Source organism: Mustela erminea, chromosome 19, assembly GCF_009829155.1.
Source record: "Mustela erminea isolate mMusErm1 chromosome 19, mMusErm1.Pri, whole genome shotgun sequence".
NCBI classification, from domain to species: domain Eukaryota; kingdom Metazoa; phylum Chordata; class Mammalia; order Carnivora; family Mustelidae; genus Mustela; species Mustela erminea.
This window is the reverse complement of record NC_045632.1, coordinates 53,877,060-53,901,376: the sequence shown is the minus strand read 5'-3', so window position 1 is coordinate 53,901,376 and position 24,317 is coordinate 53,877,060. Positions and strand designations below refer to the sequence as shown.

Genomic DNA, 24,317 nt, shown 5'->3' with positions numbered 1-24,317 from the left:
TCCTGCATCCGGCTCCTTGCTCAGCAGGGAGCCTGCTTCTCCCTCTGTCTGCTGCTCCCTGGATTGTGCTGTTTCTCTCTGATAAATAAATAAATAAAAGATTTAAAAAAAGAGAGAGAGAGAGAAAGAAACTGAAGCTCAGAGAGCTAACTTCCAAGCCACAGAGTTAAAAGGTGGCAGAGAAGTAATGTAAACCTAGCTTATGAGAGAGGCTCGGTCAGTAGACCATGCAGTTCTTGATCTTGGGGGGTATAAATTCGAGCCTCATGCTTACAAAGTAATTTTAAGATTACTTAAAATTAAAATCCTTAAGGAGTACCTGGCTGGCTAAGTCAGTAGAACATGTGACTCTTAATCTCAAGATCATGAGTTTGAGTCCTATGTTGGGTGTAGAGATTTCTTAAAATCTTAAAACAAAACAAAACAAACAAACAAAAAACCCCCAAACCTAGCTTGTGTGTCTATAGGATCCCAATCCTTACTTCAAACCATTTTGCAGTCTTGACTCATCCACTGATTTTATTGATATGGAAAACATTTATTTATTGTTGGATGCTGTACTCTGTTATAAAAACACTTTAAAAGCATCATCTTATATACTTTAATCTTCCCCAAACTTCTAAAAGATGGAATTATCAACATCCATCCCCTTTTTTTTTTCAGGTAAGAAAGGCAGGCAGGAACAAAGCCCCGCACCCCCCAACCAAAGAGGAAAACAGCCTTAAAAGCATTTTACACCACCCTGGAAAGAGCCCTCCATTCTTTCCCACTGATGGATGACAAAAACCTGATTGAATGACAAATGCATGGAGGGTTTATCAGATTAAAACAACACAGCAAGCCCATAAAGACCCTTAGATTTAGAAACTCCCGTGGCAAGCCCAGAGGTCCCCTCCCTCTTCAGGAACTTCGTATTATCACTCGACTATTGCTCAGGAAACTTTGCTTTGCTGCCCACCACTCTTTGGTCTAGCTCTTCATTCTTCAAAGTGTTGTGACCCAGAACCACAGGCACCAAAGGAAAAGGAAATCCTATAACAACAACCTGTTCTCCATCCATGTCACCAGATATAGGTCTACTCCATTTTACTTTTTTTTTTTTTTCCCTTAAGTAGGTTCCATGCTCAGTGTGGAGCCCAGCACAGGGCTTGAACACACAACCCTGAGAACAGAGCTGAGCTGAGATCAAGAGTGGGATGCTTAGCTCACTGAGCTGCTCAGGCACCCTTAGTTCTATGTCATGTTAATGACACAACGACATTAAGACTGAATTAAAAGTCCAAATATAGGAAGAGAAGGGAATGAAGGGCAGAGTAAAATCAGACATGCCTGGATTCCAACTCTCATCCTTCCGCCACTAGTTATGTCACTAGCTCTGTGACCTTGAGCCAATCCTTCATCCTTATCTGTAGAACGGAGACAGTAATACTTACCTCATCCAGTGATCTTGGAGGTCAATTGAGACAATGCAGTTGAGGTTCAACAGACCCTAACTTAGCAAAGAAACTGAATGGTACTTCCATCCTTCCTTCAAATGCAAGGGCAGGGCAGGCACACACTCAGAAAGTGTGAGGGAGAGCAGGGCATCTAAACCATGGACCCCAAACCAGGAGGGGAGGCTCACAGAATGCCCTTACTTCCATCTTCTTGACACTGGGAGGTTTCCTCCTTTGCTCTTCTTCCATAGCTCTGAAGCCATTAACCAAAAATGCTAGGTAATGGTCCCATGACTACCATCAACAGGCATCATCCTCACCATCATCCCCATCATTATCACTACCATCACTATCGTATTCACATCATAACCATCATCCCACCATCACCATCATCACCAGCTCACCATTACCTGGCTGGGGAAATTGGACCAGTTCTCTCTCAGACCTATTATGGGAAGTGGTGGCCTCTGGGATCATGTTAAATCCAATCCAGCCTCCTACGCTGAGATTCTCATAGTCTCTGAGACCTAGTCTCCCCTTTCGGTCCCACAGGGGGATCAGTTTTGGTGAGACAGCAGCGACTGATGCTGCCCTTGGCTACATCATTGCCTTCCTGGTACTGCTGTCCACAGTGAAGCTTTGGCATCTGCTCAGGTTGAACCCCAAAATGAACATGATCACTTCAGCCCTGCGCCGGGCTTGGGGGGACATTTCAGGCTTCATCGTTGTCATCCTTATCATGCTTCTGGCTTACTCCATTGCGGTGAGTGGTTTCTTCAGTAAAACCTTCAAGTCTGGTCTCCTTGGAAGCAAAGGCTTCTCAGGGGTGGGGGGTTGAGGGTTAGGGTTGAGAAGACTTCAGTACCTGAGGAAGATGATGGGGCTTCTAAGTCCAGGGCTTTTCAGCTGGGAGCTCATAAACTGGCCACCCCAAATGAAAAAGGCTAGAGACCTCAGATGGGTAAGAGTGAGGAGGTATAGTCTCTAAGACTGAAATGGCTAACTACCTCCACCAAAGAATTCCCTTCTGTATCTCGACCCTGTCTGGATGTGCCAGGTCTCCTGACATCCCAACTGCTCAGACATGCACAGAACATTCCCTCTGTATTGGGGGATGTGGAGATGACTTGCGCAGATGGGGAAGGAAGGACAGACACATCTGCAGACTATGTCACTGCCTGATGCCTCGCACATGAGGCATGAACTTAATGGTGCCGAAAATCATTTCATTCAGTCCCTTGACAGTGAGAGGTGTTTGGCAATCAAATCTCTTTTGTGAATGAAAAAAATGTTGCACTATCAACTCTTTCATTTTCAGTTAATGTGGGAAACAAAGACCCTCTGCCACATTTTGATCTCCATCTAAATATGCCCCAACCTCTCCAAGTCCACATTCTCCATAGTACCAGGGCCCCCACTCCTCTCTGACCCTTCACCCAATCCTGACCCACTCACTACCCCAACTCTTCTCCCAGTTCTCGCCTTGGCCCCATCCAGTCTCACATTCCATCATCCCTGACCACCCAGTGGTGTTTTCCATGGCCTCTCTAACCCTCTCCCATTCCTCATCCTTTTTCTGTCCCTATTACATCAACCCTGACTCCCTAGTCTCTGAGCCTACTCCATCTTCCTCTCTCACCCTGAGAAATGGGCGAGGTGTGTCGATGCAGTGATGGAGGGTATATGCTAAAAAGCTGGAGTCTGGTTTTATCAAAAATACTCCACCTGACCCTTCAGTTGACACAGATTTATTCAGTCCTCCATCTGCAGTGCAGAAGCTGGGGATACTGCAGTGTTCTCTGGGACCAGAAGTCACCAACTCAGAGCCAGGGGAGTGTTGGGTCTCTCTGACACAATAGTGGAAATGTTTGGGGGGAAAGGGAGGAGGAAATAGGTGTGTGGGGGTGTAAGGCCCAGGCAGAAACCTGGGTTCGGTTTTGTTATGCAACCCAACTCCCCGAGAGCAAAAAGGTTGGGGCCTAAAGGAGCCTAGTTTCATTGTGGATTCTTAGAGCAGTCATCTGAGTGAACATAACAGTGGCTTAATGGGTGATGCCTGAGCCCCAGAAATGCATATTCATTCCTTACAGAACTGGGTATGTACACACACCCACCTGCAGGCCCTTGTAGGAACTGGCAGTAGGGGTACAGCTAGGCCAAGGATATGGCTGACCCAGAACACTGACTTTACTGTCAAACAACAGGCGTTGGGGGTGGAGTGGGGAGGTCACTTGGTTTCTTTCTGTGTTCACAAGGACTCTTTCCATAACAGTCAAACTTAATATTTGGTTGGAAACTCCGTTCCTACAAAACTCTCTTTGATGCAGCAGAAACGATGATCAGCCTTCAGCTAGGAATCTTTAACTATGAGGAGGTAATGGGGTGTGGTGGGTTGGGGGTGGGGGACACAGACATTGCCATCTACATAAAGCCTTTATGAGAAAGAAAAATCGCCCTCCTCAAATGCCTCCTCCTGGGTGGATGTTATCCCTTGAGTCCATGTCAGATAAGCACAGGGTAACTTTGGACAAATAAAATTGTTCCCTTTCCTCTAGGCAGATAGTCCCATACTAGGGCCCATAGCTCACCCTGGGGACACCTGCTTACAGGAGAACATCAGGCACTGGCTACTCAGGAGAGGGCTGTGCTGGTCTCTAGAATGTTCCTGGTCCTAGCCAGAAATGGTAGCCATATTTGGAAATGATGGCAGTAGGGAGTAAGGGGTGCTGGCTGTCCTTTTTCCTAGCAGCTCTTGAGAACACTGCCCATTTTCTCAGCTGCCAGGCAGAAGCAGACCTTCCTGGCTCCAGGCCCTGTCTCATCTGGGAACCAGTTTTTCCTCTGAGGGTGCCTGGGGGAAGTGGCCACTAGGTCACAGGACTCCTGGGGATGAGTCTTGCTTTCTTCCCCACAGGTCCTGGACTATAGCCCTGTGCTTGGCTCTTTCCTGATCGGGTCTTGCATCATTTTCATGACATTTGTGGTGCTGAATCTATTTATCTCTGTCATCCTGGTAGCCTTCAATGAGGAGCAAAAATATGATCCGGTGAGTCCCTTTGGTCTATTCTTCAACAGTCACTGACCTTGAACTAGGAAGAGATTGAGCAGCATTAGACATTATGGGTATTTGAGAGACCATTGTCGCCCAAAGCCCCTGTTTCATGGGAGGGGAAACAAGTCCAGAAGGAGGAAATTACTTCCCTGAGATTACAAGCAAATGAAGGGCAGACTAGAATTGGGTCTCCTGATTCCCAAGGCGGCACTCCGTTCACAACCCCAGTGATTCTGAGCCCTACTTGTACGTTAGAATCACATGGGGGCTTTTGGGACATCTGCCGCTGCTGCACTGGGACCAATAAACACAGAATCCCTGGATGAATGAGTCAAACATTGGTATTTTTGAAATCTTCCCATGTGATTTTAAAATACAGCTGAGGCTGAGAATCTGTTAAAAGATGATTAAAGCAGAAAACTTAGGCGATACAAACTTTAACACTTCATGAAGTGGACAGTCTCTATTCAGAGAAGTACAAATCGGGCAGAACACACAGGAAGCTTTACAGGAGAAATAATAAAGAACAAGGAAGAGAAAAACTAAAAATATATATATATCTGATTGGCTGGGGCCACATAGTCAACCTTGTTTGGGGTGAGACAGAAGTACAGAGCCCAGAGGTGGTTTTGTGTTTGGGGACTGGCCGACCTGATATTCTAGGCAGGGGAGCATTTACAGGGACACCAAAAGTTCTGTAAGCTTTGGTTTGCTGTCATGGCACGCCAGGCAGAAGCAGCTCCATCTTGGGCCTAGAAATGTATTTCAACCAGTCATATGGTAACTGGTTTAAATTTTGAGAAGTCAGCAAACTATTTCCCAAAGCAGCTGCACTGTTTCACGTTCCCAGCAGCAATGCACAAGGGTCTTTGCACATACATTCCTAAGAGTCTCTGTTGGGGGTGAAAAAGGGAATTTTATCATTTTCGTCTTAAGGGAAGAAGGAACCTCCTCGGGATAAAGGTGGGAATATACACCCTTGGGATTTGCAGAAGAAGGAGACTCCCAACACAAAGTTGACTAAATACCAAAGTGACTTTGGCAGAGACCCAACTGGACAATTATACCATGGTTTCTCCTTAGAAAGAAAGAGAAGCCTCCAAAGAGGATGGTTCTATGTACGTCACATGGTTCTTTTTCCCTCTTCAGCTGTCGGAGGAAGGAGAGGTTGCTGATTTTTTGCTGATGAAAATACTAGGTTTCCTGGGGATTAAATGTAAAATAGAGGAGCCTGGAAACAGCAGTGAGCTGCCCAAGTAGCGGGTCAGAGGCCTGGCCCCCTCCACCTGCACCAGCTGCACCCAGTGGTTACGCTCTTCATCCAAATATAAGCAGTTATAGAAGGGGAAAGCCAAAGCCTCAGACCTATGTTTACTGGTGATTCTACATTCTCTCTGGATGTTTTCCTGTGTGCATAGAAAAGGCATCACATCCGGCAAATGAAAAAATAAGAAAAATATATATAGAGATATGTGCAATTGTCATTACTGTGATAGACTGTTTGTTCAAATGTATTTCCTTCTAGAAATAAAACGAGTATTGTCTGGAGTTTGGGAAAAATAATGTCTGTGGACTATTTAATCTTCTTGGTTGGTCAGGGATTATTTCTGAATGATTCTAGTTCAGAGTTTCCCAAACTGTGTTTGGGAAGAGAGGTTAATAGCCGTCATATAAATTGGCTACAGTTGCCAGAACAAAGTAGCACAAACTAGGTGGCTTAAAATAACAGATATTTATGGTCTCTGTTCTGTAGGATAGAAGCCAAAATCAAGGTGTCAAAGGGGACATGTTCTCTTCTGGCTTTTGGTGTTCTTTGGTGTTCCTCGGCCTGAGGATGAATCATTCTAATCTCTGTGTCGTCACATGGCCTTCTTCCTTTTATCTGTCCCTGTGTTTCTTATCCTCTTATAAGTTCTCTAGCCATACTGGATTGAGGGCCCATCCTACTCCATTATGACTTCGTCTTAACTAATTATATCCTCAACAACCCCATTTCCAATTCTGATCTCATTTTGAGTATTGGGAGTTAGGACTCCAATGTATCTCTGTAGGGAGCACAACTCAACATAACAGGTGTCATTCCCTCAGAAATGTTCTGAATCAAAGAAATGTGAGAAACACACTTGTATAAAAGGTTATACAAGTTCTCTGGGATGGGAATTGTCATTGTTTTTAATATGCTAAAAGGCACTGCTGGGATGAGATGAGCACAAGAGAGAAAGTGTATTGATACTCCCAAACCTCTCTGATCCAGGGATCCAGTACTGCAGCACCTCAGTCAAAGCTAGTGTTCCTTAGAGGACACTACGGGAATTGTTGATCTACACCAGTGGTTCACAACCTGGGCCACACGCTAGAATCTGCAGACTTCATTCCAATACATGAGAACCTCTGGGCTAGGACTCAGGCAACAATAGTTTTAAAGACTCCCCAGGTGATTCCAATGAGCAGTCAGACTTGATAACCAGGCTCTAAATTCTTTGAACCACAGATCTAGACAATAAAAGGGTTGGTTTGTGCGACTAAGGGCACATTATCCTTCCCCCATGCATGGGACACACCTCACATATCCTCTCCAGCTCACATGTCTGGGCCCTCCTCTTCACATACCTGTGATAACAGATCCTCCAGGCTGCCTGCCCCAAATCCATCTCATGCTTTCCTCCTCACTATTGGAACCCAACTTTGTTCTGGTAGACCTCTACCCTTTTCTCACATGACTCATGGGAAGGTGACCCTGTAGCGACCTAAGGTAAATCCTGATTTGTCTTAATAATCCATTCCCTTGATGTGAGGGAGTTAGGATAGTCACATGACAAGTTCTAGCCAATGAAAACTGAAGTCTCCAGGATACTGCCTGGAAAGGTTTACTTGCTAATAAAGAGAGACACAGAGATGTGGGGTCTTATGCTGATAGATATTGTCTGGTCTGATCAAGACTCCTGGAACTTTGGAGGCTACCTTGAAATCATGGGGAGCAATCCGAACATAACAGAGCAGGAAGATGAGAGGAACATGAATGCTTGATGACTGACTTAATCAATCCTGGAGTAGTTCAACTGCTTTCTTTCTGGATGAGAACTTAAATGTCTTTTTATGACAGGTCAATCAGGATCCCACCCTGACAATAAAAACAAAACAAACACAAAAATACCCTGGATCCTTTATAAAGAGCCATACAACATGGACACTGGGGATTTCATCATCTTCTATACTACCAAAAGCCCATCATCCATTCTTTATTGTGTCAGGTATGAACACTAGCTTTATGTGCACAGATGGTCATCAAATAACCCATAGCTAGGTGTACACACATTCTCAATAGACTGGTACAGAGACCTACCCAGATAGGTACAGTCTGTTTTTGTATTTTTATTTTTTAAGATTTTATTTATGAGGGTGAGGGGAGAGGGATGTGGGGGAGAGAGAGCATGAGCCAGGGGAGAGAGAGAGTGAGAAGCAGACTCCTTGCTGAGCAGGAAGCCCAACTTTGGGCTCCATCCCAGAACCCCGGTATCATGACCTGAGCTGAAGGAAGATGCTTAATCAACTGAGCCTCCCAGGTGCCCCATACAGTTTGTTTTAAATAGGAAAAGTTCTAAGATCTGGAGAATTTCTAAGTTCTTCATCTCTCTCATCTTTCCCATCTACTCTACAGTCCTAAACTGACTGTAAATATCAAACTGGCAACTCCTTCAGTTGTATTGTTATGAGAGGGGAAAAATAAAAGCTTTAAGACATGAGTGGGTCCCTTTTGAGGTGTTTGCAATTTTCAGGTGTCTGTACCAAACATGTTATGAGATGACCTTTCAAATCTCAAGCCATGGATGTTACAAAGGTTATCGGTTATGAAAAACAAATTTTTTTTGGTTATCCTAATGCTTATTAAAAAAATTGACACATTTCCTACTGTTTTAGTGGAAGGGCATGTGATATTGTCCACAGACTGGTACGTGACCTTGTTTTTTCCACCAAATGCATTAATCAAACAAGGAATAAATATTTTAGGGCATGGTTTGCAGTATGCTATGATGGCTTACAAGAAAACAACAATAAAAACAGAATATTGACATTATAGAAGCTAGCCAAGATCTGGACTTTAGAGAAGACCACTGTGAGCCAGTCAGCTTCCCAAAGGGAGGCACATAGTAACACAGTTTAAGAGCAGTTGACCTTGAATCCAACTAGAGGTCAAGTTCTGCTACTGCCATCTAATAGCAGCTTGAGCTATAAACGCTTTCCACATTCCACTCTTGGGCAAGTCATTTAACCTTTCTGAGCCTCCAGTTCCTCACCTGTGAATCAAAAGTAATACCTATCAGAAAGGGGTTTGGAGAGGATTAAAAAGGTAATGTTTGCACAGTCCCTGGCACATAGCAAGGGAAAGGAAGATGGAACATGACAGATGCGTGGACAGTGCCTATTTTATGAGTGGGTAGAAGCTCAGTGCAACAGCATGGGTCTTCTAAACAACCCCCCCCCCCACCAGACACACACATCACTTTAAGGTGCCCACCCTGTTAATAATGAAGATGTGCAGCTTGAGGTGTTTTTCACTCTGGTGTTTCTTTGCTGATTCCTGCACACTCCATAAAATTTGTGTTGAAGGTAAGGTCTCTCCCAGAACTTAATTATTTTCCCCAGAACTTGATTATTTCGTCTCTTGAATGGGAACATGTCTTCTGCTTTTCTGGAAAGGCCTTGGTCATGGGGCTGGCTACTTAAGCAAGGAACTGACCATGGTAGGTTTCAGCTTTTGATTGCTCCTGTATTAGCTAACTGGCTTCCACGCATCCACCAACGAGACATTTCCGACCCTTAGACAAGTCCTTGCACCTCTATGAGCTTCATGATTCTGTCTGTCCCATTTGGGGTACCTAAGCCTCTTGGGATCTGTAAAGTAATAAAGTTGGGTTCCTGGATTGTTTCCAGTATTTTTAAGTGTCAAAAAGACACTGTGCACGGATGCGCGCCCCGAGAAGCCATCTCTATCGGGAACCCTTCTCAATGCCCCCTAGTGTCTCTCACTCAGTCAAAGCTGGAACTGCTGACTTTGCACTTTCACTCGCCGGAAAGCGACTCCCGGGGACGAGGTCCAGCCACGCCCCACTCGCCCCCTCCAACCAGCTACTGAGCTTAGGCCCCGCCCCTCACCCCCCCACCCCTTCCGGGCCGCAATTCTTCCGCATATCCCCGCCCCTCTCGCACTTGTCCACCTATCCAGGGCGTGCCTGGCCTGGAATCCCCACCCCCCTACCAGCCAGCTAGCTCCGGCTTGCTCCGGTCCGGGGCCGCCCCCGCCCCGCCCCTGCCGGCTGGGGTTCCCGCACGGCTTGCACTACGACCCCCGCGCGTCTGTGAACATGGCGCTGCGAGCCTTGCGGAGCGTGCTGGCTACGGCCTGCAGCTTGCGCGTCACGTCCGCGCCCACCGCACCCTGCCTGCTGCGGCCCTGGGGACTGAGGACCGGTACGGTCCGGACACTGCGCACAGGCTCGGCTCTGCTCTCCGGTAAGCGCAGGCGGGCACGTGGGGAGAGCCGGGCTGCTTGGGGCGACGGAGTTGGGTGCCTCCCTCCCCCCGGTCGCTGCTTACCTCGATTCCCCGGTGCTGACCACCTGGGTTAAGCGAGGTGTCCCCTACCCTCGCTTCTCCTGGGATCCCTAGTCGCGTGGCCGATGCTGCAGCCTTTGTCCTGCGGGTTGGAGAGCCAGGAGGAGGAAGCCTGGAGCACACGCGCGGCCGCCGAGAGCAGCGGGAGCTCCGGCCGCTCGCTTCTGGAGAACCGTGCAATCATCGCTAAACTCCTTCGCAACCTTAGGTTATCTCGTGCGCGTGTGTGTATCGTGGGCCCTAAAATTGGAGACATGGTAGGCTTTAGTTTGCTACATGGACTGTCACTGAGAACTCTGTTAAGTAAAACAAAAGCAAGAGCACTTAATAAAATTAAAGCACTGGAGCTAGATTTTTACTAGCAAAAGTGAGCATAACTTTGAATACTCGGCTGTTTCCTAAAAACAGAGAGATAAAGTGTTTTGGACCCTTACGTTATGCTAAAGTCTATACTGAGTTATGGATGTGTTGGGACAGAAATGATGCCTCACATAGACATGCAGTTGAAGTAACTGGGGGCCCTGCCCACAAATGTCTTGGTCATCTATGCTACTTTATACTTTAGCACAATTATTGCAGCGGGAAAAGTTTTCTAACTGCGGGCATAAATGCTTGAGATGCTAACTGTACCTCCAAGAACTCTGGCTTCTTTCTTAGCGGTGCATAGGCCTGTGATGGCTGTTGTCTCATTAAGTTCACTGTTTCTAGAAACCTGTTTGGAAATGGAAGTCTTGATAACATTGATTTGTTACAGCCTGAAACATAAAGATGCTTTTCTCCTGTTCCTAATGTATTCCTTTAGTTCTGCTGGTGACACGTATCAGTAATTACATATTTGAATACAAAGGGAAAAGCATGTCTCAGAGAAGAAATGAATTTCAAGGTTTTTTTTTCTTTTTGTTTTTGCTATTCATTGTGGCACTACTGCTGGCATTTTGCAGTTTCCAGTTAGCTAGTTAAATATTGTCCAAAACATCAATACCCATGATCTTGTTGAACCACCAAGGTTTTTAAGAACAGAGAGAGACCCAAGTTCCCATTTTGATCCTACCTCTAATAAGCTATGTGATCTTGGGCAGAGTCACTTAACTTCTGTTTCCCTCATCAGAAAAATGGAAATGATAATAACCTCTACCACAGAGAGTTGTTGGGAGGATGAAATGAAATAATGTAACCGCTGTACATATAGCCTGACACATAGTAAGTACTTGGTAACCCGCTGTACATATAGCCTGACACATAGTAAGTACTTGGTAAATGTTACTCATTTTTAAATATTATAGAATCAAGTAGATAAAAATTGGCCAATATTTGTTATCTGACTAGTGATTGGAATAGTTGTGGGTTTTGGTGGGGTTTTGTTTTTTTGTTTTTGTTTTGTTTTTTAAAGATTTTATTTATTTATTTGACAGACAGAGATCACAAGTAGGCAGAGAGGCAGGCAGAGAGAGAAAGAGGAGGAAGCAGGCTCCCTGCCAAGCAGAGAGCCCGATGTGGGGCTCGATCCCAGGACCCTGGGATCATCACCTGAGCCTAAGGCAGAGGCTTTAACCCACTGAGCCACCCAGGCGCCCCTGTTGTTGTTTTTTTTTTTTTTTTAAGTAAGCTCCATGCTTGCTTACCCCATTCAAGTGTGGCTTGAACTCACGACCCTGAGATCGAGTCACATGCTCACCTATTGAGCCAGCCAAGTGCCCCTTGACTAATGACTCTGAAAGGAGGAAAATGCATACTTTTCATAAATTACTGAAAACGCTTCATTTTGAAGCAAAAAATGATGTTCTTAAAGACTCAGTAAGAAAGTAATTATTTACCTAATCCGTCCACTTTTTTCCTATTGGGCTTGAGGGTTAAAGGAGAATTAAACTAATCATTGTCTTTAGCCTTAACAGCTTGACCTTGTAAATACTCTCCCGGACTTTGAAATTAGTTGGACTTAACATGGATTTACCTTATGATGTTGCTGTCTTTCCTCTAAATTTGTGGTTGCTGAATCGTTAAACTGAGTGTGTGTGAGCAGCTTTACTCCTAGGATTATCTTTACAATTAGGCAAGATGCCAAGACCAAAATTGAGACTGTAGTCTCAGAGAAGTCATATTTATTGTTGTCTGCCCCTAGACTAAAAAATTTTAAAAAACTTTATTTAAAGTTCTTGTAATTTGTATTGTAATCGACCAGCTCTAGAGTTGTAACAGAGTGGTAGGGAGAACTGACTGTAGCCAAGTACCTATACAGATTATTTTGCTCAGAATCTACTTAATTAAAACCAAAGAATTACTTCACTCCTTAAACCTCTGAGTGCTTACTGTTTGGTAAGCACTATGTTTGAACTGGGAATACAAATGAAAATGAGATAACCCATGCTTTTGCTTGCCTTGTACTTCATCTCCTTGCTGGGGAGAATGGATAAAAGGGCTATATGAGTAGCTCCTTAAGTGCTGGGTGTTGTAGGGTCAGGATCTGGGGATAGTGGTACAGAGTGCTGTGGGAGCCAGCTGGATGGCCTGGGAATCTTGGAGGGCTCCAGAAGGCTTCTGGCAAGAAAGAGCTTTTAAACTTGGAAGTAGTCAAGAAAAGGCAGTGTGGGGAGAGAGTTGGTAGTTAGAACACAAAGTTAAACTTTATGGAAAGATCAGATTGACCTGAAGCATTTTAGCTATTTGAAGTGGAATGAAGCAAAACAAGTTCCCTTTGTGAGAGATTTTACAAGTTCTTCCAGTGAAGTATATGAAATTAAAGTTTTTTAATGATGAGGAGAAAAAGAAAGCAGTAAGTTACATTCTGCTGTGGATCAGAGCTGTGTAATCAAAGCATTTTAATGCTGTTTTAAGGACAGCTATCTTTGGGGTAAGGTGTATGAGTGAACCAGAAAGGCATATTCTAAAACAGCATTTGAATTGATGAACCATTGTCCTATTAACTTCTGAGGCACTGTTTTTGGAAAAATATTTGGCCTCAGAAAGTAATACATATATTTAAGAAGATAGTATATGCTTTTTAAAAAATTATTCTTTAAAGCAGGTACTATGAACATTAAATTCTAAATAGCTTTTTTTCACATGTCTTGAACTTTGATCAGTTTTTTTTCCAGGAATCCTTGACTAGTTCGGCCATGTCTTTGAAGAGAAGACGCTCATAAAGCCAAGGGCTAACCTGTCCATTGACGGTTGAGCAGAGCTTGACTTTCCAGCAGTTAATGCCTTAGCTCTGAGGTGACTGTTGAGTTCTGATCTTATAGTTTGCTTCTCTAAATAAATGATAGTAGCCACTTTCTTCAAGGGCAGGCTTAAATTCAATGAAAATGGAATTTTAGTAACTTAATCAAATTATAGTTGCTGGTCAGTTTCATTCATGTAAGATTCCACTTTATGACCAAGTTGCAATGAAACCCCCTTAGGTTAACTCTACCTAAAAAGGTACATTTTTTTTTTTCTTCAGGTTAAGTAATCTATGCTCATTTATGAACACTTACAAGCATTATGAGCAAATTTATGCCTCCTCACCCCAAGTCTACAGAGGGATAGACTACCTTCTGTAAGACAGACCAGTAATAGATGAGTATACATTTGAAGTACGCTACAAAATATGAATGATTTAGACTGATGTTGGAATAACCAAATCTCCAAAAGATACACAAGGCGTTCATTCACATCAAGCCATCTTCGCCTAAATGATGGTACTCGAAAGAAGATGTTCCGTCTTTACACGTGATCTGGTTTTTCCTGGGCAGTGTGTTACTGAAAGGCAGTGTCAGTAAATCAAACACAAATACTGGGAAGGTCTTGCCTTTTGACAGTATTGATATGAAAAGTGCTTTTGAAGAAGTGATACCACTGATTTTCTGAAATATTGGTCTTCTGTTTTAGTGCGTAAATTCACAGACAAGCATGAATGGATAACAACAGAAAATGGTATTGGAACAGTGGGAATCAGCAATTTTGCACAGGTATTGGATTGTCTTGAAATACTTAAAACAGTCTCCTCTTGCCTAAATTGGATTGCTCTACCTTTTAAAAAAAAATTGTTTATTCTGTCCCTTGTTATTTTGGGCCCTTTAAACAACATCAATCAAGTAAACAAGCAAAAGATAAATTAGGGCAGTATACAGTGTTTTAAGAGATTATTAAAAGGTTAACACTTAGAAGTAAATATACCTTATTCAGGAAGGAAATGTGTTTCATGTTGGGGCAGTTAAGGGAGGAAAAAGAGCAGGCAGAAGGTGTGGGTGTGTTGATGGCGTTTGTGGACACTGTGATATGTGCGCGACCCTAGGGATGAAGAGGGAAAACCTAGACTGGCACAGATTAGACAAAGGCAAACCATTTATGTAGCCAATATTTTTCTCTTAATTTCGCTATTCCCACTGATCCCATATTGAGAAATTATACAGAAGGAAATGAGAAGCCAGATAGCAAGTATGAGTCCATGATTTTCCATTGGGGTAGGAAGGGAAACTGTAACTGAAAGGAGTATATAGTATTCTTCAGAAGTGTTGGAATCTCAGTTATTGAGTATCATTGACAATTGTATCTTCACTGACCTGTGTACCTACTGAGGCCCAGTACACGGTACTGTGGACAATGCTGTACAAGTGTTGTCTTCCCCTCCTAGAGTTTATCTATGAGGGGAATCACCTACGTGGAAAATCACACACAAAACATTACATGATGGATGACCTGAGTAGTAGTACAGGGGTTGTAACTCACCTGATGGAGAGCTTACTTCTTAACTTGGAGTCAAAGTCTTTCAGAGAGTGCAAGGACTATGATGTACAGATCAGTGGGAAGGATTTCAGCAAATACTGCAGGCAGAAGGGCCTAATAAGCAAAACTAGAGGTGGAAAAGCACAAGGTGTGTTTGTTTTCAGAGGAGCTAGTATCTGGGGTGAGGGGAATATGGTTTGTGACACTGCTGCTTGTGGGCCAGGCTAGCTGTTCTGCATTTTTTGAAGGGTTGTAAGAAAAACTAAAGAATGTGGCTCCTGGGGTGTAAAATACATACTGTCTGAATTATAGAAGGTTAGCGTTTGATTTGTTTCTATTCACTGGAAGGTTTAATTTGATTTCTTAAAGGTTTGTGTTTTGTTTGTTTTAGGAAGCTTTGGGAGATGTTGTTTACTGTAGTCTGCCTGAGGTCGGGACAAAACTGAACAAACAAGGTGAGTATTTTTCTCATCTTGGTATATTATTCATGCCATATGTTTCCTTTATCTTGAATAATAACTTATTTGCACCTAGGACCAGTTAGAGTGCTTTTTATCCAAGTAACAGAAAACTCACCTAAAAGATTACAGTTGGGGTTTATCTCCTTCAAGAAGTCTGGAGATAGGTGGAAACGGGGGATTAGCTCAGTGGTACAGTGGTGGGTCATCAAGGACAGGACCTCTTTTTCATGCTTTTTCTGCGTCATTGTGTCAGAGGTCACAAAATGGCAGCAAAATCCTCAAGTATGACTTCGTCATATGGCCATATCCAATAGTAGGATGAGAAGGTAAAATTTGTTTTTCTTTGGAGCCAGTAAAGAATCTTTTTCTAAATATCTTGGACAATATTGGCCATGTTTTTTCTACTTAAACTTTCCCCAGTCATTTATCTCGTTTGAAATTTTTCTGCTTTCTGGTTCTCATATTATATTAGGTCATATCTTCCTTTTTGAACGTCTTCTTAGGAACATTTTCCGGTCATAATAAGACACTTGTGATTAATAATCTTTATCTCTTCATTTTTCTGTGTTCTGGGCATCAGAGATCAGTTGTTCCTTTCTCATAATGTTTTGTACCCACTCTGCTTCTCTCAAGCAAGAGATCCTGATTTGAACATCTCTTTACAGCAAGTGAGCAGCATGAACCTGCTTTCTGTGGTTAAAAACTTATGTTAACGGAAATATCCCTAAGAAGTACTTTAGACTTTTCTGACAAAGGCTTTTATAAAATTATGTAAAATTTACATAGTGAATTCATGAAGTGTATAATCCAATGCGATTAGACAAACACTGTAAACCTTGTCAATTAAAACCCTTCTTGACCCAACTAATTTGTTTTTTTTTAAATTTTAAATTTTTACTCCCCATTTTCCCGTGCAGCCATTAATCTATTTTCTATCTCCACAGAGTTGCATATTCTAGATACTTCATGTAAATTCAATCATATAATATGTGGAGTTTTGAGACTGGCTTCCTTCACATAGCATAATGTTTTCAACATTGATCCATATTGTAGGGTGTATCAGAATTTTATTCCTTTTAACAGACAAAAACCATTCCATTGTGTGAATATACTAAGTTGTGTTGATTCATTCTTCAGTTGATGAACATTTGGATTTTCCCATTTCTGTGCTATTATGATTAATATTGCTGTGAACATTTATATACAAGTTTTTGCATGGACATATGTTTTCAATTATCTCGAGTCTATACGTAGAAGTGAAACTGCTGGGTCATATGAATTTTGAGAAACTGTCAAGCTATTTTCAAAAGTGAATGTAATATAAGGAATAACATGGAGGACATTAAGAGGAGGAAAGAAAAGGTGAATTGGGAGAAATTGGAGGGGGAGAGGAAGCATGAGAGACTGTGCACTCTGAGAAACAAACTGAGGGTTTTGGGGGGGGGTGGGGGATAGCTGAGCCTGGTAGTGGTATTAAGGAGGGCATGTATTCCATGGAGCACTGGGTGTGGTGCATAAACAATGAATCTGGAACACTGGAAAAATAAAATAAAATTTTAAAAAGTGAATGTAACATTTTGCATTCTCACTAGAATGTAATTTTTAAAAAATTTACATATAATGGGGCGCCTGGGTGGCTCAGTGGGTTGAAGCCTCTGCCTTCGGCTCGGGTCGTGGTCCCAGGGTCCTGGGATCGAGTCCTACACCGGGGGGTCTCTGCTCAGCAGGGAGCCTGCTTCTCCATCTCTCTCTGCCTGCCTCTCTGCCTACTTGTGATCTCTCTCTGTCAAATAAATAAATAAAATCTTTTTTAAAAATCCCATTAAAAAAAAATAATAAAAAAATAAAACCCTTCTGGAGACAACCTGTTCTCTGATTTCTGTCACCATAGGTTAGTTTTGTGTATTATTTTTCTTCATTAAAGGCACCACACAGTTTTTATATTACATCTGGCTTTTTTGGTTCAATATTATGACACTGAGGTTTATGTTGAGTGATCAGTAGTTTACTTTTTTATTGCCGAATATTGTACCATTATGTAACCTTTTCATCTTATCTCCTGTTGATGGATTTCTGTGTTATTTTTAGTTTTTAGCTATTAGAAATAAAGCTGTTGTAAACTTTTTTGTAGAAGTGGTTTTTGTAGATGTCTTCATTTCTCTTGGGTGGGTGTTTATGTATTTGTGTATGTGTGTGGAATTTCTGGCTTGTAGTGTAGTAGTTGTATGTTTAGCTTCGTAGGAAACTGCCAAACAGTTTCCCAAAGTGGCTGTACTATTTTACATTTCACCAGTAATATGAGAGTTCTAGGCACTGCATATACCACTGTGAAATGACAAATTATTCTTGAGCACCCATCCATGTGCTTTGCTACTCATCTTTTTTTGTTTGTTTATAATCTCTAGTCAAGCCTTTACCAAATTTATTTGGGTTGTCTTATTACCATTGATTTTTAAGCATTCTGTATATTTTTTTAAAAGTTTTTGATTTTGCCTTATCATTTTCATAACTTTTTTTATAAGCTTTAATTTTTAACAAGTCCAAGTTATTAGTGTTTTTATTTATGTATAGAACATTGCATCTTTTCTAAGAATCTTTGTCTCCCTGGTTCCCATCCTATATACCCTGGAGCTATGGGATATTTAAAATCTTCAACCTTTTTTGGACACCACACACTGATAGCTCAGTAGAGTTAGTTCCAATATTAGATTAGATTAGGTGTTATCTTGAGTAATGTGTCTTTGAAGCAAATACTGCATGAAAGTAAACAAGGATCATAACACAGTGGTTGGTGTTCAGTCTGATTCCCTGATGGAGAAGTTGTAGAGTATGCAGCAGACACACATTATCAGTAAATAGGTGTAGGTTTTTTTTTTTTTTTTTTTAAATAGGTGTAGTTTAAAACGAAAAATCTGTTACTAAAATCTTAGGGCAGTATAAACTGAGAAAGTTTGACCAGCTGGGGCATATACCAAGTTTGCAAAGGTACTCTCCATGTTTTTTTCTTGAAACTTGTCATAGTTTTTGCTTTCACTTTGGGCCTTATTAAATTCAATGATTCTTAACATTTTCTAGATTCCTTTGGATCTTCTGTGTCAACAGTACTGTAATCCATAAATACAGAGCTTTAGGGGTGCCTGGGAGGCTCACGGGGTTAAAGCCTCTGCCTTCGGCTCAGGTCATGATCCCATGTCCTGGGATCAAGCTCCACATGGGCCTCCCTGCTCCGCGGGGAGCCTGTTTCTCCTATCTGCCTGCCTCTCTGCCTACTTGTGATCTCTGTTAAATAAATAAATAAAATCTTTTTTAAAAAGTAAATAAATTAATAAAAAATAAAGAGCTTTATTTCTTTTCAGTCTTTATGCATTTTCTTTTTCTAGCCTTATTGCACAGCCCTGAGCTCAGTATGATGTTGTATAGAAGCTGTGAGGTGGACATCATTGCTTTGGCCTTGTTCCTGATCTTGAGAATTCATTAAGATTTCATCATTTAGGCATGATAGTTCAACTGGATGCTCATTATCAGAGGAGGAGGTTCCTTTCCATCTAGTTTGCTGACTGTTTTTAATCATTTATGGATGGTAAATTGTTGAATTTTGTCACATTTGTTTTATCCATCTTACTAATTTCTCATAAGGGTTTTCTCCTTTATTCTGTTAATATGATGAATAAGGTTATTTTAAAATGTTTAATCAGACTTGCCTTCCTGGTAGTTGTGATGCAAAAATTATCTTTAAAAATATACTGCAGGATTTGATTTGCTAATTAATCATTTTTATATTAATATTCATGAGAGATACTGGTCTTTTATAAAGGCTTTGTCAAATTTTGGAATTAGTTATATTGACTTGCTTTTTTTAAGATTTTTATTTATTTGTTAGAGTGAGAGAGCAAAAGAGAGAGAGAGCATACTTGCATAAGCAGGGGGGAGCATCAGGCTTTCTGAGAGAAGGTGCAAGATTGGTATTATTTCTTCTTTAAATGTTTCATATAATAGTTAAATCTTGAGTCAGATGATTTCTTTCTGGGAAGGTTTTTGATACACCCTCTTTGGTTTTGTTATGTTTTGGGGGGAATTTTTCCATGGTATGTTGTCAGATTTAGTAGTAAAGATGTGGCAATTTGTGTGTTTTCTCTCTTTTTTTTTAAATCAGTCCTGTTAGCTATTTATCAATCATACTAATCTTAAAGAAGCAAATTTTTACTGTTAATTTTTTTTATAGTCTATTTATTTTGTGCTCAAATCTTTGTTTTCTTCCTTCAACTTAGACTGAAGGTGCTCTAATTTTTCTTAAGGTAGCAAATTTAGTAAGTACTTTTTACCCATACTGTAAAATACTGTCTCCCTTGTGGTGGGTAGCAACTAAAATCTAAGTATAATTCTTCTAGCCTTAGGTGGGACACCAGGTGTGCATGCATGGCTCAGGCATCATTCAGAGAGACTTGGATAGAGTTTATGCACAAGATTTGTGGCTCTCCCTTATTTAGTCTCTTTCTTTTTGGAATTTCCCACCTCACTTTCCAGTAGTTACAGTGGCCTCAGCTTGTCTTCTGGTTCCTTATGCCAACTAAGACTGAGATTTTCTCTCAGAATTTTGGCTGCCCCAAATGACAGGTTGGTGCCTGTCTTCAAGCCAAAGGCCTTTTTTTTTTTTTTTTTAAGTCACTATTGTCCCTTTCAAGTATTATCTCCTTCCCATGAACTGACTGCTTTTGTTCATTTTCTAGTGTCTTTAGAACCCAGGTCACTGATTTTTAAGATGTTCTTTGTAAATGAGGCCTAAAGAATAATTTCCTTCCAAGCACTATTTTAGCTGTATCCCACATACTTGGGTATATGGTATTCTCAGTATCATTCAGTTCAGATCACTCAGTGTTGTCCCACAGGTGACTAAGTCTCTTAAATTTTCAGTCTTTCATTTCAATCAAAAGGCTGAAATATGGTTGATTTCAGGTGCTCTTTGTTGACATTCACTGACCCTTCTGTTGTTCCTGCCTTCCAGTGAATTTCATTTTAGGTATTACACGTTCCAGTTCTAGGATGTCCATTTTTAAAATTTCCATTTCTTTGCAGGTATTCCCCCATGTGTTCACATGTGATGATCTTTTTAAAGTTATTTTAGGTTCTCTCCTTATTCCGTTATGTGGGTCTGTGGTCATTTTGGGATCTGTTAACTACTTTTTCTCAACCATGGCTCCCTTCTTTATAGGATTTCAGCCCTCAATTTCCAGCTACCTTGGCAGAGTCATGTTCCATCCTTTGACCTCTCAAGCAAGCGATACTGGTTTTCTCTGTGTTCTGGTTACACTGTGTGCTTTGAATGGGGGCAGTGTTGTCAGTACAAATTATATAAATGAAGATCACACTCATTTGGGGCTCCTTTTAAGGACCAAAGGACTCCTCCTTTGGTCACTCTTCAGAGCCTTCATATTTGTTTTTTGTTTTATTCAGAGTTTATAATTATTATCTGCAAGAAGGGTGGTCTGATGAGGTAGTTCACCAGTACTAGAATCCCCTAAAATTTTCATTTACTTTTTCAGAGCCATGGTAAATTGAAAGAAAATTGAGTTTTACTGGGTTTCAGAACATCTGCTATTCAGATACATCGCCATTTGTTGTTGACTCTGTCTAAAACAGGTCTACTTTATTGAGAATATTTATACTCTAATCACAGGTGCTATGAGCATGACAAAGTCTATGATTTTTAAAATATATTTGGAATGTTTTGGGGTGCTTGGGTGGCTCAGGTCATGATCTCAGGGTTCTGGGATCAAGCCCTGTGTCAGGCTCCCTGCTCAGCGGGAGTTCTGCTTCTGCAACCTGCTCATGCTCTCTCTCGCTATTGTCTCTCTCACAAATAAATAAGTAAAATCTTTAAAGATATTTAAAATGTGCTATCATGCCTATATTAAGGGTGGCCACTTCTCCGTATTTTATATTTTCAGGTCATTGACTTTTGATATTTTTTTAATTTTCTCAATTCAGATGAGTTTGGTGCTTTGGAAAGTGTGAAAGCTGCTAGTGAACTCTATTCTCCTCTGTCAGGAGAAGTAACTGAAATTAATGAAGCTCTTGCAGAAAATCCAGGACTTGTCAACAAATCTTGTTATGAAGATGGTAAGTTGTTGCTAGAAATTTTTTCATAGGATTATTGCTGCAGTTAACATTTAGAGTTTAAAGCGAGCTTTAGCAGATAGTAACTCCATCTTTTTCACTTTTTAATACTAAATAGGGATGTTTTGCTTTAAAAAAGGGAAACAGAAGCTGAATATGTAAGGTCAGGTTTAGATCTCTGTCAAATAAAGCATTGCCTTATTTATAGAGTTCTTAGTGTTTCAGGTGTAGACTTTTTATGAACACTTGCAAATATTTATGTCTTCACACATTAAGGTGTCCAATCATATTGTGTGGTATAGGTGATAAGAGAATAAAACTTCGCCATTTTGTACACGAATTGCCAAATTAAGATTAGCTTGTAGTTCTCTGTTGCCTGTCACCTAGCCCTTCTAACTCTAGTAGTGCTTTCTGCTGCCAGCTCCCCTTTACCTCAGCCGTAGAGTGTCGGTGTTCCTTCTGTTAAAGAAAGATATCCCTGGTCTTGTGTTTGGATCCCTCGGTGTTGCTGATAGTTAGGACAACTTGAGGTCTTGTTTTTTGTTTTTTTGTTTTTAATTTTTAAAAAGTTAATTCTAGTATTGTTAACATATAGTGTTTATATTAGTTTCAGGTATACAATACAGTGATTCAGCAGTTGTGCACTTTTTACTCATAGCTTATCATGATAAATATACTCTTTAATCCCGATGCCACATTTCACCCATTCTTCCACCCACCTTGCCCTGATAATCACCAGTTTGTTCTCTAAACTGAAGAGCCTCTTATTTTTTTCCTTTGTTTTGTTTCATAAATTCCACATATCATGGGTGCCTGGGTGGCTTAGTCGGTTAAGCATCCAACTCTTGACCTCACCTCAGGTCTTGATCGGGGTCATGAGTTCAAGCCCCATGTTGGGCTCCATGCTGGTTGTGGAGCTTACTGTAAAAATTTTACATATGATTAAAATCCTGTGGTATTTGTCTTTCTCTGACTTATTTTGCTTAACATTATACTCTTTAGCTCCATCCATGTTATTGGAAATGGCAAGATTTTGTATTTTTCTTTATGGCTGAGTAATAATCCATTCTGTACACCATCAACACATACACATAACCACATCTTCATCCATTCATCTGTTGATGGACACTTCGGCTGCTTCCATAATGTGGCTAATTGTAAACAATGGTGCAGTAAACATAAGGGTGCATATAGCATTTTGTATTAGCTTTTGGATCCTTTGGATAAATACTCAGTAATGCAATTACTGGATCGTAGGGTAGCTCTACTTTTGGCTTTTTGAGGCCCCTCCATACTGTCTTCCAGTGGCTGCATCAGTTTGTATTCCCACCAACAATGCACAAAGGCTCCTTTTTCTCTACATTCTAGTCAGCACTTGTTTTTTGTTTTATTTTAGCCATTCTGACAGGTGTGAGGTTAAGAGTTCTTAAACTTTTAGAGTAGAATCTATGTACTTGCATTCATTTCAGTTGTGATATGCAAGGATGTTAACTGAATTCTTAAGGCTAAAATATAAAGCTCCTTAAACAAGTAATGAGTGATTTACATAAAGAATACTAGATTAATTATGAGGCTCAGAAACTTCACATTTTGAATGAACTTTTACTCTTTAAAAAGGTAATTTGGAATATGATACTTTTTTTTGGTTGCAGGTTGGCTGATCAAGATAGCACTCAGTAATCCCTCAGAACTGGATGAATTAATGAGTGAAGAAGCATATGAGAAATACATAAAATCTATTGAGGAGTGAAAATGGAACCCCTAAATAAACTAGTATGAAACAACTTAATCTAGCATAGTTGTCTTAAATTAGTGGTACACAGAGGATTTTAAAATAGCAACTATTGACAATAACAGTAGAAAAAGAAACTACTTGCAACAATGCTAATGGAAGAAAATACCCCTTAACTTTATAATGACTGCAGAAAAACACAGTATGCCTCTGTTTTGCAACACCATATGATTTTTATGCTCCATTTATGATATGCAGAATCCTGAAATTATCTGTGGTTAAAAACTAGTTTTAAAAATCATGTAATTGAAGGATGACATTGTTATATTAAGCCTTAGGAAATACTGTTTAACTTCCTTACATCTATCCCTGGATGGGGATCAAAATACTTAAGTAATCTTTCCATTGGAAATAACTGGCAGTAGAGAAAGGTTTGTTAGTTGTTCGGTGTCAGATAAAAACAATACTACCTTAATTTTGCAATATACTGCACTTGCTGGTGCTATTTTTATACAGTGAAGCAACAGCTTTGCAGGAAGATAAATCGTTTAATAGTAAAACATTCAACTTCTTCATTAATCATGTTTTTTTGTTTTGCACTTAATATTTCATTTAATGACTCTGCTACTATTTGTGAAAATGCTCATTTTAGCAAATGCTGATTTTAACTTATGGAAAGTTACTTTTTTTAAAGGAAATTTAAGCCATACAATGAAAGTTTCCAAGAAAATGTTTCCTTTTAGTCACAAATCTGGTTTTTCTTAAAAGACCTAATTGCCTGATAGCATTAAGTACCATTTTTGGTCGTCTTTAATGTAATCAAAAAAGACACTGAATGGTGGTTTTTGTTTTATTTTGTATATTTTTTTTAATACTGCTAAGTGAGAAAACAGAAGAGGAAAACAAGGAAAGGTAAAAGTTTGCTAAGCACAACACATGGCACCCTTAAGAAAATAAACCACATTTAGGTTTCTGTTTTAAGTAATGGGAACAGAAATGGACATAGTGGAACTTATAAGCTCACACATGGACTTAGTGAATATTCTTCACAGCTTAAGCAAATTCACAGTGCCTAGTGGTGTTTTTTAAGTAGCTAAATAGCGTATTTTCTAAGCCAAGTATACTCCACTGATATTTTGAAGGGGATATTATATATACACACATAACTATAAATATATAAATACACACATACACATAATAAGAGC

General features: G+C 40.7%; 2 protein-coding genes and 1 long non-coding RNA gene across 22 annotated transcripts in view; 2 read left to right on the top strand and 1 right to left on the bottom strand.

The window, feature by feature from the left end:
* The window catches only part of PKD1L2 (polycystin 1 like 2), a 91,273-nt gene extending 85,181 nt beyond the window's left edge, over nucleotides 1-6,092 (top strand). The window contains 4 exon segments of the mRNA XM_032324872.1: nucleotides 1,989-2,199; nucleotides 3,709-3,810; nucleotides 4,351-4,482; nucleotides 5,638-6,092. Coding sequence (XP_032180763.1) covers nucleotides 1,989-2,199; nucleotides 3,709-3,810; nucleotides 4,351-4,482; nucleotides 5,638-5,748 — 556 coding nt within the window. The 3' untranslated portion in view covers nucleotides 5,749-6,092.
* LOC116579456 overlaps nucleotides 1-24,317 on the bottom strand; it is a 127,215-nt gene that overhangs the window by 97,673 nt on the left and 5,225 nt on the right. For 17 of the 20 annotated variants that reach the window (XR_004281271.1, XR_004281266.1, XR_004281270.1 and 14 more), the window contains exons 3-4: nucleotides 10,084-10,341; nucleotides 1,847-2,301 (exon numbers count right to left, since the gene is read on the bottom strand). This is a non-coding gene — a long non-coding RNA (uncharacterized LOC116579456). The remainder of the gene's footprint in view (nucleotides 1-1,846; nucleotides 2,302-10,083; nucleotides 10,342-24,317) is intronic. The other 3 variants (XR_004281276.1, XR_004281275.1, XR_004281274.1) reach the window with 1 other exon arrangement.
* GCSH (glycine cleavage system protein H) lies at nucleotides 9,643-23,996 on the top strand. Its single transcript, XM_032324870.1, has 5 exons — nucleotides 9,643-9,999; nucleotides 13,969-14,048; nucleotides 15,197-15,260; nucleotides 21,252-21,383; nucleotides 23,033-23,996. The coding sequence occupies exons 1-5, from the start codon at nucleotides 9,852-9,854 to the stop codon at nucleotides 23,128-23,130; spliced, it is 522 nt and encodes a 173-aa protein (XP_032180761.1). The 5' UTR covers nucleotides 9,643-9,851; the 3' UTR covers nucleotides 23,131-23,996.